We start from the raw sequence: 13,858 nt of genomic DNA, 5'->3' as shown, positions 1-13,858 counted from the left end.
ACCCCCTCCCACGGGACACAAGGTGACTCTGTCCCTCCCCAAACAGCTTTTCCTGGCAGGGACACCTGGGCAGGTGTGAAATCGCTGTGCTCAGGGCAGCACATTGACACTCGCTCACCAGACGGGTCAGAGGCTCCGCTGGGGACAAAGCCCCCAAATCCCACGGATTCCAGCAGTAAAAACCCTCTTAAGCGAGATTCACATCTCCAAGATTTTTTTATTATTATTATTATCTCTACTAACAAGCTTTTTTCTTTTAAGTGGGAAATGCGAAGGCTCTTAATGAAACACTCACGCTCCAGCAAAAGTCTAAATGAGCCCAGTGTTCGGCTGAATGGTGTTTATATCCCAGCAAAGACTGTTTTCCCATCAGCTCTTTGAAGTGCCCAATTAAGTGATTTTATACTAATAGGATTTTCCCAGGAAAGAAAGACAAGAATGACAAAACGCTGAATGCTTGATTAACTCTGCCCCTAAAAGAACTCAGATCGTGTTAATTGACTGTTTCCCTGCCATATACAGCCCTTGTTCGCTCCATTTATGAAGGCATTTTGATGAGACCCCGGACCCAGCAGAGTGGAAATCAAGTCCCACCGAGCACAAATGGGGGATGAGACAGTCCCTAATACGAGGCCTTTGCTTACTGGAAATATTCCTGGATGCGGGAGCCAGGCAATGAATTGGTCGCTTCATTTGGCCCCTCACTCATTTTCATCCAAGATTGTTTTTAGCCCCATTCATAGTCATTAACGTAATTGCTTCACTGACTTTCCATGAGCAGCTTGGAGGCTTTGTGGGTATTTTTTTTTTTTGCTGGCAGCAAAGAACCTCATTGTTCGGAGCCCGGCGAGGGCGGCAGGGAGTACCTGGCTTCAAATTCAGGCTCATTTGCCCATTTATTTTCTTGCTGCTTCACCTCATTGGCCACGACCCGCGAGCAGGGCAGGACCGTGCGGCCGGCCGGGGCGGAGGGGCCACGGACACCCCGCTGGGAACCGCAGCAAACAGCTCCAGCCTTCTGCAGAGCTCCTTGTGGGGAATAAGGTCCATTCAAAACATCCAAAGGTTTTTGTTTGCAGCCAGCTCTTCTCTACAGTGAGGGCAGAGGAGGCATCCCAGGGGGTGGCAGCAGGTGGGGGGCGACAGGGACATCTGCGTTCATTCCTGACGGCAAGAACGGCCTTGAGGTGCTGGAGCGAGTTCAGAGAAGGGAACGGAGCTGGGGAAGGGGCTGGAGCACAAGTGTGATGGGAGCAGCTGAGGGTGCTGGGGGTTCAGCCTGGAGAACAGGAGCTGAGGGGAGACCTTCTGATCTCTGACCTGCCTGAAAGGAGCTTGGAGCCAGGGGGGGTCGGGCTCTGCTCCCCAGGAACAAGCGCCAGGACCAGAGGAAATGGCCTCAAGTTGCACCAGGGGAGGTTGAGGTTGGATCTGGGGAACAATTTCTTCCCCAAAGGGCTGTGGGGCATTGGAACAGGCTGCCCAGGGCAGTGCTGGAGTCACCATCCCTGGAGGGGCTGGACAGACGGAGATTGAGGTTCTCAGGACATGGGGCAGTGCTGGGGTGGGGGAACAGGTGGACTCCATCATCTTGAGGGGCTTTTCAACTGAAACTATTCTGTGATTCTATGATTTTGTCTTCAGGACCACCAGGAACTTCAGGGCAGGATTTGCCGTGTGGGCGGGAATAACCAAACGGAGCGTGGGGCAGATTTGCTCCCGTGCACACAGTGTACAAAGTCCCCAGCCCTCGGCAGCTCTCGGTGCAGCCAGGCCCATGGGAAGCTGTCAACTGATGTTACTTCTCCCCAACGGGTGATACGTGTGGCACAGCGCTGCTGACGAGGGATTTACTGCTCCCAGAGCCGTGGCTTTGCCTGAAATCCATCAGGAGCAGGATCTGGCCCTTTATGGCCATGAAGGAGGTGGCCACGCCGAGCCGTTGACTAACGCTTGCTCACCGCGCGTGCTTTAAAAATAATCCGCGGTGCGGCGGAGCGCCCTCCGCCCGGAGCAGTCAGACAAAAGGACGGGGCGTCTGCGAGGCCAGTCCCTCCGCTCCCTCCCGTGTGTCACTCCTGGGACCTCCCTGCTCATGGCGCAGGTTTCGTGATTCCCTCGGGCACGGGGTCATGATTCACTTTGCCCTTGTGCTGGGGGGCGAGGAGCGGGGCTGGGGCAGAGGGGAGGGCAGATCAGCCCCATGGCACCGTCAGGAAAGCGATGCCCGAAATGGCATCGGTTGGAGGGCAGAGCACAGAACGTGTCACAGACAGACAGACCGACGGCTGTCTTTCAGTGATTCGTGCTGGTGCGCGGTTCTGTGCAGAGCAGAGGTGATGGGAGGGGACAGCTGTGTGTGTACAACCTCCAGTAAAGGCGACGATACGACAGCCACTACCTAGACGCTGGGGTAAGGGTCGACGGCACTTTCCTTTCTACGTGTCGCTTGTGCGGAGCAGCATTTCCTGGAGCGGGGGTGACGGAGCAGCTTTCACCCCATGCGGAACCTCCGCTGGCTGTGACAGCAAGCGCTGGCACCGGGCCGTGCCAGACCTGCCGTGGGGACGGACCGGCCTCGTTCCACCAAACGGGGATCTGAGCCAGGGAGTTCCAGGTGCCAGTATAAACCCTTTTTCTTTCAGTTTCAGCCTCCCTCGCTGGTTTCTCTGCCTCGCCTGTGAAACTCCAGGTTACACCAGGGAAAGGAAATGTGCTGAATCTTGGAGCTGCTGTCAGTAGCACAACAGAGGGTGGAGATGGGTTAAAAATATCCCATGTATCACCTGCCAGCAGTGATGCTGCACTGGAGCCCCTCTCATCCTCCTGTAACAAATTCAAGCTTTGCAGGAAACAAAGAGATTTACAGATAATCAACTGTAATACGCTGCAAAGAGAGGAAGAGGGAGACAAGGAAGGAGGTCGTGAAACATGGAAACCTGAACTTGTCTGTAAGTCAAAAACCACTCAGGTTTTGTCAAGCAGGCAGCCAGAAGAGTTATTATTGGCAGGAGCAGCAGTGTAACCACACCTGGAGCCTATCGCTCAAGCTGGGGCAGCCTCCTCCCAACAGGCTGCAGCGGTAACGCATGAAAAGCTGATCAATCCAGCGCCAGGCCCCAGGGCACTCAGCCCAGCCAGCGGGCGTCCCCCAGTGACCGACCGCATTTTAATGTGACGGCAAATAATGTCAGTATTAGTCAGAAATAAGTGATTGCAAACATTTTAGGGCAAACACCAAGCGCAAGCCCTCTGCTGGGGTCCAGGCTGGGCGGAACAGCGGGGCTTCCTCACCGAGCCGTCGCTGAAAATTGCAGAATTTGGGCAAAGCGGCGTCTGCACGCAGCAGAGATAAGGCAGCCGTCTCCCAGCTGGCAGGAGCGATCTGCCAGCCGGCTCAGCGACACCCAGGGTGACATGGTGCCCCACCCTGATACTGCCGCCCCACCCCGAGACCGGGGCCGCCGGCAGAGGCTGCAGTGCTGCCAAGGGCCTCGCGCACCGCACGGCATCACCAGGCCACTCTACCAGCAGCGTCACACGTGCCATCGGTACATCCCAACCGGTCGGCACGTGTGTGGTGGCTGGTGAAGCACCCAAGGACGGGACAGTCTGACAGTGGTGGTGACAGGATGAATTCTGCGGAGCGACATCGCTGAAATCGGCGGCAGAATCCAGCCAGGAAGGAGGGACGTTTCCCTTTTCCGACTGGGATCACTCCTTCAGAACATCTGACAGCTCAAATTCCTCCTGAGGACCGAGCAGAAACACCCCTTGAATCAATGCAAAGATTTGTTCAACTGGAAGTTATGTCAGCTGCTAAATTATTAAATAATAAGATGAATGAATCACTTGGGAACATAGCATTCCCATTGCATCGTCTATTTTATATTTGTCTGGATCTCGTGTTTATTTTAGTCCACAACAGTATTTGTTTGAAGGGCACTAACAGAATGTAACTAATGGTAGTGCCGCAGCAGAACTTCAGAAATGAAACAGAAAACCGAGACAGTGACAGGATTTCCAGGAAGCCAGAATCCCCCTGGTGTGGGCGGGCAGGCTGGGATGATGCTGCTGCTTCTGCTTTGTTAAATGATTGCAATGGTCACCAAGCAAAAATTGTCTTTATTTTGCGTATTTTTGGCAGGTGGAGGTGTGAAATCGGAGCTGGCCAGGGTTGAGCAACAGGGGAATGGAGACCCAACCTGCCTCTACGCACTATCACCTCGCGCTGAGATCTAAGGTCAAACTGGAGCTACTGGAATTGCACCTTCTGCCCTTCAGACTTGTTTGCAAAAGGGGTTGATGCTCCAGTTTTTTCACTTTATTTTGAAGCGGTGCTGTGCTACATCAGCACCAGAGCAGGATGATTCATGATGGTGAGTTTAGCTGACGTCTTGGGACAGGATTTTCAGGGTATGATTTGAACACGGGTATGGGGACAGGGATTAAAACCAGCAGAAAGTTTGTCAAACATTCAGATGCTTCGCGGAGCTTTCTGGCAGGAGACATGTTGCCATCTCGTGGTGATGAGATCAGGAGTAGAAGAAAGTAGAACCAGGAAGTGAAAAGAGGAGAAAAGCTGCAGAACCGCCAGGGCACTTGTCACTCCCAGCAGCGAGTCCTGCTCACAGGTCCCCACAGAAGCAGGGAGAGGCATCACCTGCCTTTTATTTTGCAAGTGAACTTCAGCAGCTCCCCAAAGGTACCTGAAACATGATTTTTTTTAACCAGAACCTCTGTTGGTGTTCATTAGATTGCAGTTTCTCACCCAAGCAGGACCCTGGTCAGCTGAACCTCTCTGCAGGTTGGTAGGACATATCCCATTGGAAGAACTAACATATTTTAACTCTCCCTTTTCCAAGTGCAAGGTACATTCTTAAAATGATATTCTCTGCCATAAACAGAGCATGTACATAAAAAAGAAAAAAAAAATCCCTTTCTTTGCAAAACCACTTGCCACAATGTCAATAGTTCTCCCAGGCTCATCGCCCTCTCATAGAAGCAAAGTGGAAACATTAAATCTGAGAACTTGTTACATTAAACATAACACTTGCTAATTATACCCTGGGAGTAGCACTGTGCACAGCCACTACTTATGCATTTCCCATCTTTAGAAGTTGCTAATTTTGTTCCCATCAAAGCCCCACCTGATAACATAAACAGCAGTCCGCTCTGGAACAGCAGCGCTGATCCAGCCTCAGTGCCAACTTCTTAATTCAGCTGAGGAATAAAATCTGACATGAGAAACCCAAAACTGATAAACATTTAGAGTTCTGCAGACTCCCTCACATAGGAAAACCACAACCTGCTTCCCCGCAGTGGACAGTCTCCAGCACCTTAGATTCTCCTTGATAGCTGAAACTACTGAAGGCCACTTGTCCCCTTTGTTCCCTCTGTCACATACCCACAAAAGGAACCACCGTGCACATGACACCACCTCAGCACTGGCTGCCGCTCCACTAACACAAACATCCCCGAGGAGCCGGGACATTCTGTGAGCAAACCAGACGAGGAACAGGCAGAGGGGCCCAGTAGCTGGCAGGGACACCCCGACCTCTGCTGGGGAGCCGCAACAGTGCACAGCGCCAGCCACCGCGGCTCAGTTTCCTCGACTCCTCCTCAGGTGCAACAGGTTATGAGAAAAAAAAGACCTTTAAGATCAGGTTCAACCATAAATAGTACTAATTAGTTTTAAAAAAACAAGATGGAAACACCTCTGCCCCAGCTGCTGTGACAAACTGTGTGCTGCACACCCACTCCCTCAACACAAATCCTCTGCGGGTAGCGCAGGAAGCAGCAGAACTTTCCATTTACAGCTTTGTCAGAATCTTGTTCCCGCCTGGATACCACAGTGAAGGAAATTAAACACCAAGACTGTTGAGTATGATGGATTTAATCTAAGCGCACAGGATTGCAACTGATGGAACTCATCTTCTCTTGGATGCAGGAAAGCAAGAGCCATTTGGCAGCCGGGTAGCTCTGCTGTGCTCCGCCCATGCCACAGTTTTACACTCCAGGTGAAACCTTCATGCAAAGCTTCAGTTTACAGACCAGCAATTTCAAAACTGACATGTGAAGAATACCTTGTATGTTGTTAGCAATCCACATCCAGGATGCAAAAAAAAAAAAAAAAAAAAAAAAAAGCAGTGAACCTTTGAATCTCCAGTTTTCTGAGCAAGCGCGATGCAGCTCAATGCTAGGCTAAAAGCCAAGCTCACTTGGGCTGGATTTGCAATGCTGGCCTTAATGCCAGCAAGAGGACGAGGCCCTGGCCCTTGCCCAGATGTGTGGGGCAGTGGCAGGTGGTGACAGGTCCCTCACAGCAGCTTTGAGCAGCTCTCAGGGGTGTTACCGTGAGACACTGCGAGTGTCAACTCACTCCACACCACCCAGCACATCATTGGAACCGAGCTGCACCACAGGACCCAGCACACGTTCTGCAAAGTGAATGTCTACAGCAGGCACTCGAGTTAAATACTAAACAACAAGTTGTAACCAAAACTTTAATCCCAAGGATCTCACAAAAGACATTTTACAAGTGACATGAAAATTCTTGTACAGTAAAGAAATGTTGAACAACTTCTACAATGTACCATTACACACCCAACACATCCACTCCAGTTGTCAGTTCTGCTGTGTATTTGGTCTATCGGAGCTTCTGGAATAGATGGTCAATCAAACAATCATCTATTTAAGTACTCTAGTCACATGAAGTACAAAATTAACTGACCCTACGGCTAAAAATTTATATTTCACATAATATAAAGTAGCTCAGTTCCAGGTAACAACGTCAGAACTATAGCCCTGGATAAAACTGCAGCTCAGTTATTCCCTTCCCACACTACTGGCTCGATGTTCCTGCCCGTTTCCAAGAACTGTCCTATGGAGCCCTACGGCTGGTTCTGCCCAGATGGACGCTGCTCACAGCCACGCTTCCGCAACAAACCCTCTTCAATGCATGCTGAACTCCAGCAAAACACACCCCAGCGCGGCAGAACCAGAAACATCCTTCTACCTATGCAAGACAAACTGCTTACTATTCAACACAAACAAAAAAAAGATGTATAATGGTACATTGTGAAGTGATTAATATTACAAATCATATGATCTGCTCAGAACCATATACAGATTCACATCTTTACATTTGCCACCTGTTACAAGATACAAGGAACAAAGCAAGTTCAACAGCTAAAACATTTTAAAAATGCACCAAGCTTTGATGAAGTTTCAAAACAAAATGTTCTGTACATACTCCTCCTGTCCTCAGATCTCATGACTCCCTGTACACAGCTCCTCCTCACAGTCCTATTTCCTCTCATTTGACCTGGAGCGACTGAAGAAGAGAAGACGGGTTAGTTTCCAGGCACCGAGAGCAGATTTCACTTCCAATCCTCCAGCCCAACTCAGTAGGTGACATTTAAAAAATACTATTCTTTTATTAAAACTGGGTATTCAGTTATTTAAGGTAAAGAACTTTAAGACACTAGAGGTGATTCTCCACCACAATCTATTTCAGTATTACCAAGACATGGAAACAATATTTTACTTTTTTAACAAGATTTACTCAAAATGTGTAACCATTCTAAGACTCATCTTACCTGCGAGACCTGGAAAAGGAACGAGAAGGCTTGTGATTCCTCTCCCGAGAGAGTGATCTCTCTCTTCTTCTGTCTCTGGAGAGGGACCTGGTAAAGATTACAAAGCAAGGTGATTATAGCATCAAAGCAAAGCCAAACTAATTAGGTCACAAAGCTATCTGAAGAGCTTTCCCTACAGGAAGTTACAGTTTAGAACTCTTCAACCAGGGGAAACCCGTTGAAGATTATGGTATTAGCCATTCCTGCAGGTAAGAATAATCAGCTTGAGCCACACACCACAGCTTAAGTTGTGCTGTGAACAGGCACCTGTTCCCCTGCACTAGTTAAAATCTGTTCAGAGTCAGACTGGAAGTGACCATGCCTCTACTGTGCGTACACAGATACTTGCGCATCCCATACAGTAATGCAGCATCCCATGCTACAAGAACCTAAAATTGCACGTGAACTCTAGAAACTTCATAAATCCTAACGCAAAAGCACGTTACACCACGGTGCCACCTAACACTTGGGAGAATGCGAGAGCGGAACGCCCACAGTGTTTGTCGAGCGCAGTGTTTGTCAGCTGTGCTCCGGGCTCACAGTAGCTGGAGCAGCACATGGACACACAAACTCTGAAAAACTGGCAGGAACCTGGGACAGCTGCAGAACAGAGAAACTAATTACTTCAATTCTTTATGTCCTTCAACCAATAACCCTGGAATCTCTAATAGCCCTGTAAATACATTAACTGCAGGCAAGCGATACGGCAAAAAAACCCCATTTGTCCCTTTTACAGCAGTAATAGACCTGGAGTCTATTAGCGCAAGTAACTCAAATGTTAAGCTTTTTTGGTTCTTTTTAAACCTCCTGGACAAAGCGGCCCACGTTGCAATTCACTGATGCACACGTACCTGCTGCGGCTACGAGAAAAGCTTCTCCTTCGCGGTGATCTAAAACCAGAAAGAGAAATGTGAGGTATTTTATCAATTCTTTCAGCATTAACGGGGTGAGGCATTTCCCAACTTGTCAAACTCACTGTTGGGCCCAGGGAACGTGCCAAGAAAAACTGGCATCCATCATCCAGCAAAAGGCATGGAAAGATTAGGCAGTAAAACAAAGCTCAGTGTGAACAGCACGTTTCCAATCATGAATTCACTTTAAACTAAGAATGCTTCATAGCAGAGTTCTCCAATGCAACACTTTCCATTTCAACCAAATACACTGCCCAGAACACCACACCAAAGTCCCACAAGTGGTTCCAAAGATAAAAAAATAGCACAGACCAAATGTTTTGGAACCCATGCAAGGCAAAAAGGTCCATGACAAGACACAAGAGATACCCAGTGGAAAAAAAAGTGAAAATGCGCTCAGTGTAAATATTGATAATGCCATTAAGTGCTACATTAGAACTGCATATCTGTGATTGTAACTTTTAATGCCATTGAGTGTGTTTAGACTATTTTCTTAAAAAAAAAAAAAATATAAAAAAAATAACCTTAGCTCGGCCCAGTTCATCCCAAAAAAAATATTGTTTTAAGTTTTGAAAACTGTTAGTAAAACCATTTAAAGGTGATAGGATTTTTCTGGCAAGGAAAAGCTATATTTGTTAGAGCTTTATTAAAAATTTAGTTTGGCATCTCACATGCAAATATACCGTTTTTTACGTTATTCACAGTGTAAGAGCTTCCATATCACCCTTAAAAGTTTTCTCAAGCAACATATGTACGTTACCACTCAATTATGCACAGCCAGCCTTTGATTGAGAAAAGTAATTACTTATAAGCCGCTTACTCCTTATTTTAACCAGCAGTAAACTGTATAAGCAGGAAAAACTTACTAGTTTTTGGTTTCAACAAGCTAGAAATGGTGAGGTGAGGCTGCCGGACTGACTGCCAAGAAGAATTTGCTGAAAAGGTTTTGCCAGATGTTGCGTTGTATTTAGTTGGTTGGCGAAGGGGGTGTTGTGGATTTTTCCTGCTTTTTTGTTAGCCGAAGGCTGCTGCTGTAGTTGTTGTGAAGACATTTGGTAAATAAACAGCTGAGCTGATTGGCCGGGAATGTGTGGGCGGTCGAGGTGGCTGCTGCCGATTTGGTTAAGGTTGGAGAGAAGGCTGAGAGAAAACAGCATGCTCGGGAACCAAAGGGCGGTGCAACCTGACGACTGGCCATGCCTGGGTCATGTGAAACGACACCAGCCAAGCTGCATGGGGCGCGCTGGTCACATGACGCTGAAAGGGCTAGTTGGCTAATGCAGACTCAGAGGGTGGTGAGAAGAGACATGATGGTGACTCTGTAACGGGTTCATTTTTATTAATAGATGGACCAAAAAAAAAGCATAAAAAAAAATGAAAAACAAGCCATCAGTACAACCATCTATTAGCTAACAAATACTCCTACTGTGTTATTTTTTTTTTTTTTCAACAGCAAAAGGGTAAGCTCGATGCCCTGACTTGGGAGGACTTCACTCACCTGCAACAGGCAAATTCAGTCCTGCAAAAACCACGCTGCAGACTTAAACCGCCAGACAAGCTACTCTGGGTCCAAGATCGTCTCAGTTACCAAAAATCCTGCTAGATTTTGGAGTTTGCAAACCTCAAGTGACAGGGTCACACATTCTAATTCCAAACTAAGGTGTCAAGATTCTAGATGCTAAGAGCAACTGTTACTAGATCTATTATTAAACAGCTGCCTACTTGGAAAACATTCAAATTGTGCAAACAAAGCGGAGAAACACATCTGCATGGAAATGCTAAGCTGCTGTATGTCATGTTTTGCCACTATGGAATAAAGGAAAGGAACAGCCTAAGTTGAAGTATGGGGGAGAAAGGGAAAGTGTGACTAGAAGATGAGCAGATTTAGGGAGGAAGGAGGGTAAGTCCAGGACAGAGGGCACTGACTACCAACTTGCACAGTGACCTAGGGACAAAAGCCAACATTCAACACAACTTAAGTTCACCTCCATTTTGTAGGGTGGTTTTTTGGGGGTTTTTTTTGTTTTGTTTTTTTTAAAGCATTTGCCATCTCCAAATAGTGATCAGATAGATGAACGTTATCCATCAACATGCTTTTAAAAAGCCTGCTTCTAGGATGCTAAGTGGTAACAGTGCCAAGAGCTCTAGGAGGGCAGCGCAAGCGCGGTACCTGCGGCGGGGAGGAGGACTCCTTCTGCGATAGTCGTCTCGAGGACGTCTGCCCCAGGAGGGAGGTGGCCCACGGTTCCGACTGCGCTTCTCACCGTTGGAAAGCTCCACTCTGACACGACACCCACACAGGGTTCTGGGGAAAGAGACTGACAGCGGTTAGCATGGCCAGGGAACAAGTCTGCATGCAGATGAAAACCTACGGAATCGAGAGAGGAAAAAAAAAAACAGGTGAGGGCAAAAACATACACGTTAATCAAAGTACAGAGTATTCGGAGTCTAAAAAAAATAGACTCCAGCATGACAGACTAAAGGTTTGGCCATGCTATTAAAGCCGGCAGAGCAGGAACTAAGGAGAGACTCCCTGAGCAGTTCTGCCCCTTTACAAAATCCTTAACTATCTTGAAATTAACAAACGTGCAACAAGAAGATCAAGTCATGTCTCACTTGGGAGCCCAACTCTAAATGTAAAATCAACTGTCCCAACACTATTCCTGCACTATTTAGAAAGATTACTCCTATACCACCATACAAATAAATATTGCACAACAAATATGTCAAGTTCTTGGCTTTGCCAGTTGAAGCTTCCCAATTTACGCTGTATCACTACCCACAGGTTCTCCTATTTTCAGCAGGCAAGCCAGACACGCAGGAAACACATTTTACCTTCCATCTAGTTCTCTGACTGCATCAGCTGCATCTCGTGGATCTTCAAATTCCACAAAGGCAAAACCAGGAGGATTTCTCGCCACCCATACACTGCGCAGTGGTCCATAGTAGCCAAAAGCTCGCTCTAATTCAGTTTTGTTGCCATTGTTTCCAAGGTTACCCACATAAACCTTGCAGTCCAGTGGACAAGAGTCACGATGCATTGCTAGGACAAAAAAGAAAAGCTCATGTATATTTAACATACAGCAAGTGCTTATTAACTTACAAGGGAAAGAATTCTGTTGGTTGCTTTTCCTGGAAACTTCAAGAGTGATATTATATGGTTATGATAGCACCATAACCTGTGTGGAAAGGGCGAGGGGCTGAGGGAGGAAAGTTGTTTCAAACCAAAGAGTAAAGCCAGATGCTATAGCGTAATCGTGATTAAAATTCACAACTTGAGGGAATTCCGTTGACTCAAGGCCCCCAAATTTGAACGGGGGTGTTTCTCTGCGCCCCCCTCCCCTGTTCCGGGGGGGCCGGGCCTACAGGGCAGCGCTGGGCGGGAGAAAACTCCATTGTTCTGGGAGCGGGAGAAGCTGCACAAGCCGGGGGGGGGGAAGCAGCGCCACCTCCGGCAGAAGCCCCGCCGGGAGCGCCCGGGGAATCCCTCCAGAGCGGCTCCAGAGGCACCAGCGCTGCCCGGCGAGGGCGGGAAAGGCGCCTCCCCGGCCCCCGGGGCACCTCCCGCCCGGCCGCACTTCGCCTCACGGAACAAAAAAAAAAAAAAAAGGTGACGAGTGGGCTCTTCAAGGCAACCCGTGGCCTACCGGCCGTCTCCCCGCCCGGCTCTCCTCAGCGCAGCGGCAGCCGCCGCCCGCGGCCCAGCTTTACAAAATGGCGGCCGCTCTTTGTTCGCACCACCGGGCCCCGCCGCTTCCATCCGCCCTGCCGGGGAGACCGAGACCGCGGGTGCCGCCTCCCCCCCCGCCCTCCGAGGTGAAGATCCTCACCGATGCTAAGAGGGAGGGCGCCCGAAGGGTGCCCGCGCTAAATTCGTAGCCGACTCGACCCTCAACGAGACTCCCGCTCCGCTTTTCCTCACTGGACAAAATGGCGGCGGCTGCCTACCCCGCCCGCCCTTATATACGGACAGCCCACTTCCACGTGACTCAAAGCGGCAGCAAATCAGAGAGCGCCGTCCCGCTGATTGACAGCTCGCCTCCTCCCGCCTCGTCCGCGCGGCCCGGCGGGAACGGTGAGGCGACTCCGGCGGCCCGGGCGTTTTCCTCCTCTCGCCCAAAATTTCTCTTTATAAACAGATAATCGAGGAAACACCCTGAAATCAGGAAACGGCAACACACCCAGGGAAGCTGTTTTGTTGGCTAAAAGGAAAAAGAAGGCTTTATTTTCTTCTTGTGTCTCTCTGAGCCGGTGGGATACATTCAGGCCACGTTTTCTAAGCATCATCCCCTCAGCATTAAAAGCTTCAATTCACTAATAGCAATTTCCCCCCATGGGCAGAGGGCTTTAAATCAATGTGTTGAGCAAACCGGTGTTAACCCACAGCTTTTGGTAAATTTTACATCTGGGCTCCCAACTCCTGAGGTGATTTTTTTCAGCACTCAATAGCAAACAGCAAAAAAAGAAGATTTGAACTGAGCAATTTTAGTTACAGAGCACAGTCAGTGGTGTTGATGCGCTTTACTGAACTCTCATTCCTTTATCTAGGATGTACGAGTTTTAGATAACAAAGCCGTTGGTTTAAGTTATCAGGTAATGTAAGAAACCCAGCCAGGGCTGTTGCTGCAGTAACTTCTCAAAATGTCACTTTACCTTCTTGACCTGGGCCAGACAAATTTATCTGGTACAAGCAAAATTAATAATACTTTGAGTAATATTATATGCGATAAAGCATTTTGAGTACAAATTAATGCACACACACACACTGTGTTTTTCAAGCAGGAACTGTGAAAAGGATGGAGCATCCACAGTCTACCTGAATTGTACCATCAGGTAAAAGAAAAATTACGGGAATTAAAGACAACCAGCTGGTATAATTCATTAGAATTCTCCAAAAACTTTTGCAGCATCCCTCATTTTAAGAGCCTCTTCTCAGTAAAATCCTCCCAAGGGTCAAAATTGGCCAAGGGACAGGAAAACACAGATTTTGATATAACTGATGCTCTAAAGTGTCTTTATCATGTGTACAGTTACCTGAGCGTTACCGGCGTTTAATTACAGAAATCTAAGGCACTGTAATCTAAATTAGCTGATGGTTGATTTCCTGAGGCAACACAAACAGAGGAAATAATTCGCACTTTACTTGGGACCGTTCGGCCATTTCCCTTTATGACTTGAGATGATTTCCTGTGCTCAACTCCATTCTTGATTGGCATTTGCAACATTAACTAGACCACATTAGCAAAAAATACTTATTTACGGGCATGATTCTATCTACAGAAAGGCTTTTTGCTGGGAAATGTCATT

General features: G+C 48.2%; 1 protein-coding gene across 1 annotated transcript; it reads right to left on the bottom strand.

Annotated features, from left to right (window-relative positions):
* Nucleotides 1-6,492: 6,492 nt before the first annotated feature.
* SRSF3 (serine and arginine rich splicing factor 3) lies at nucleotides 6,493-12,469 on the bottom strand. Its single transcript, XM_065649443.1, has 6 exons — nucleotides 12,382-12,469; nucleotides 11,387-11,594; nucleotides 10,722-10,856; nucleotides 8,492-8,530; nucleotides 7,602-7,688; nucleotides 6,493-7,336 (listed from the first exon to the last, which is right to left on the bottom strand). The coding sequence occupies exons 2-6, from the start codon at nucleotides 11,590-11,592 to the stop codon at nucleotides 7,309-7,311; spliced, it is 495 nt and encodes a 164-aa protein (XP_065505515.1). The 5' UTR covers nucleotides 11,593-11,594; nucleotides 12,382-12,469; the 3' UTR covers nucleotides 6,493-7,308.
* Nucleotides 12,470-13,858: the final 1,389 nt, after the last annotated feature.

This window comes from Caloenas nicobarica, chromosome 21 (assembly GCF_036013445.1).
Source record: "Caloenas nicobarica isolate bCalNic1 chromosome 21, bCalNic1.hap1, whole genome shotgun sequence".
Classification (NCBI taxonomy): domain Eukaryota; kingdom Metazoa; phylum Chordata; class Aves; order Columbiformes; family Columbidae; genus Caloenas; species Caloenas nicobarica.
This window is presented reverse-complemented; position numbering and strand designations above follow the sequence as displayed.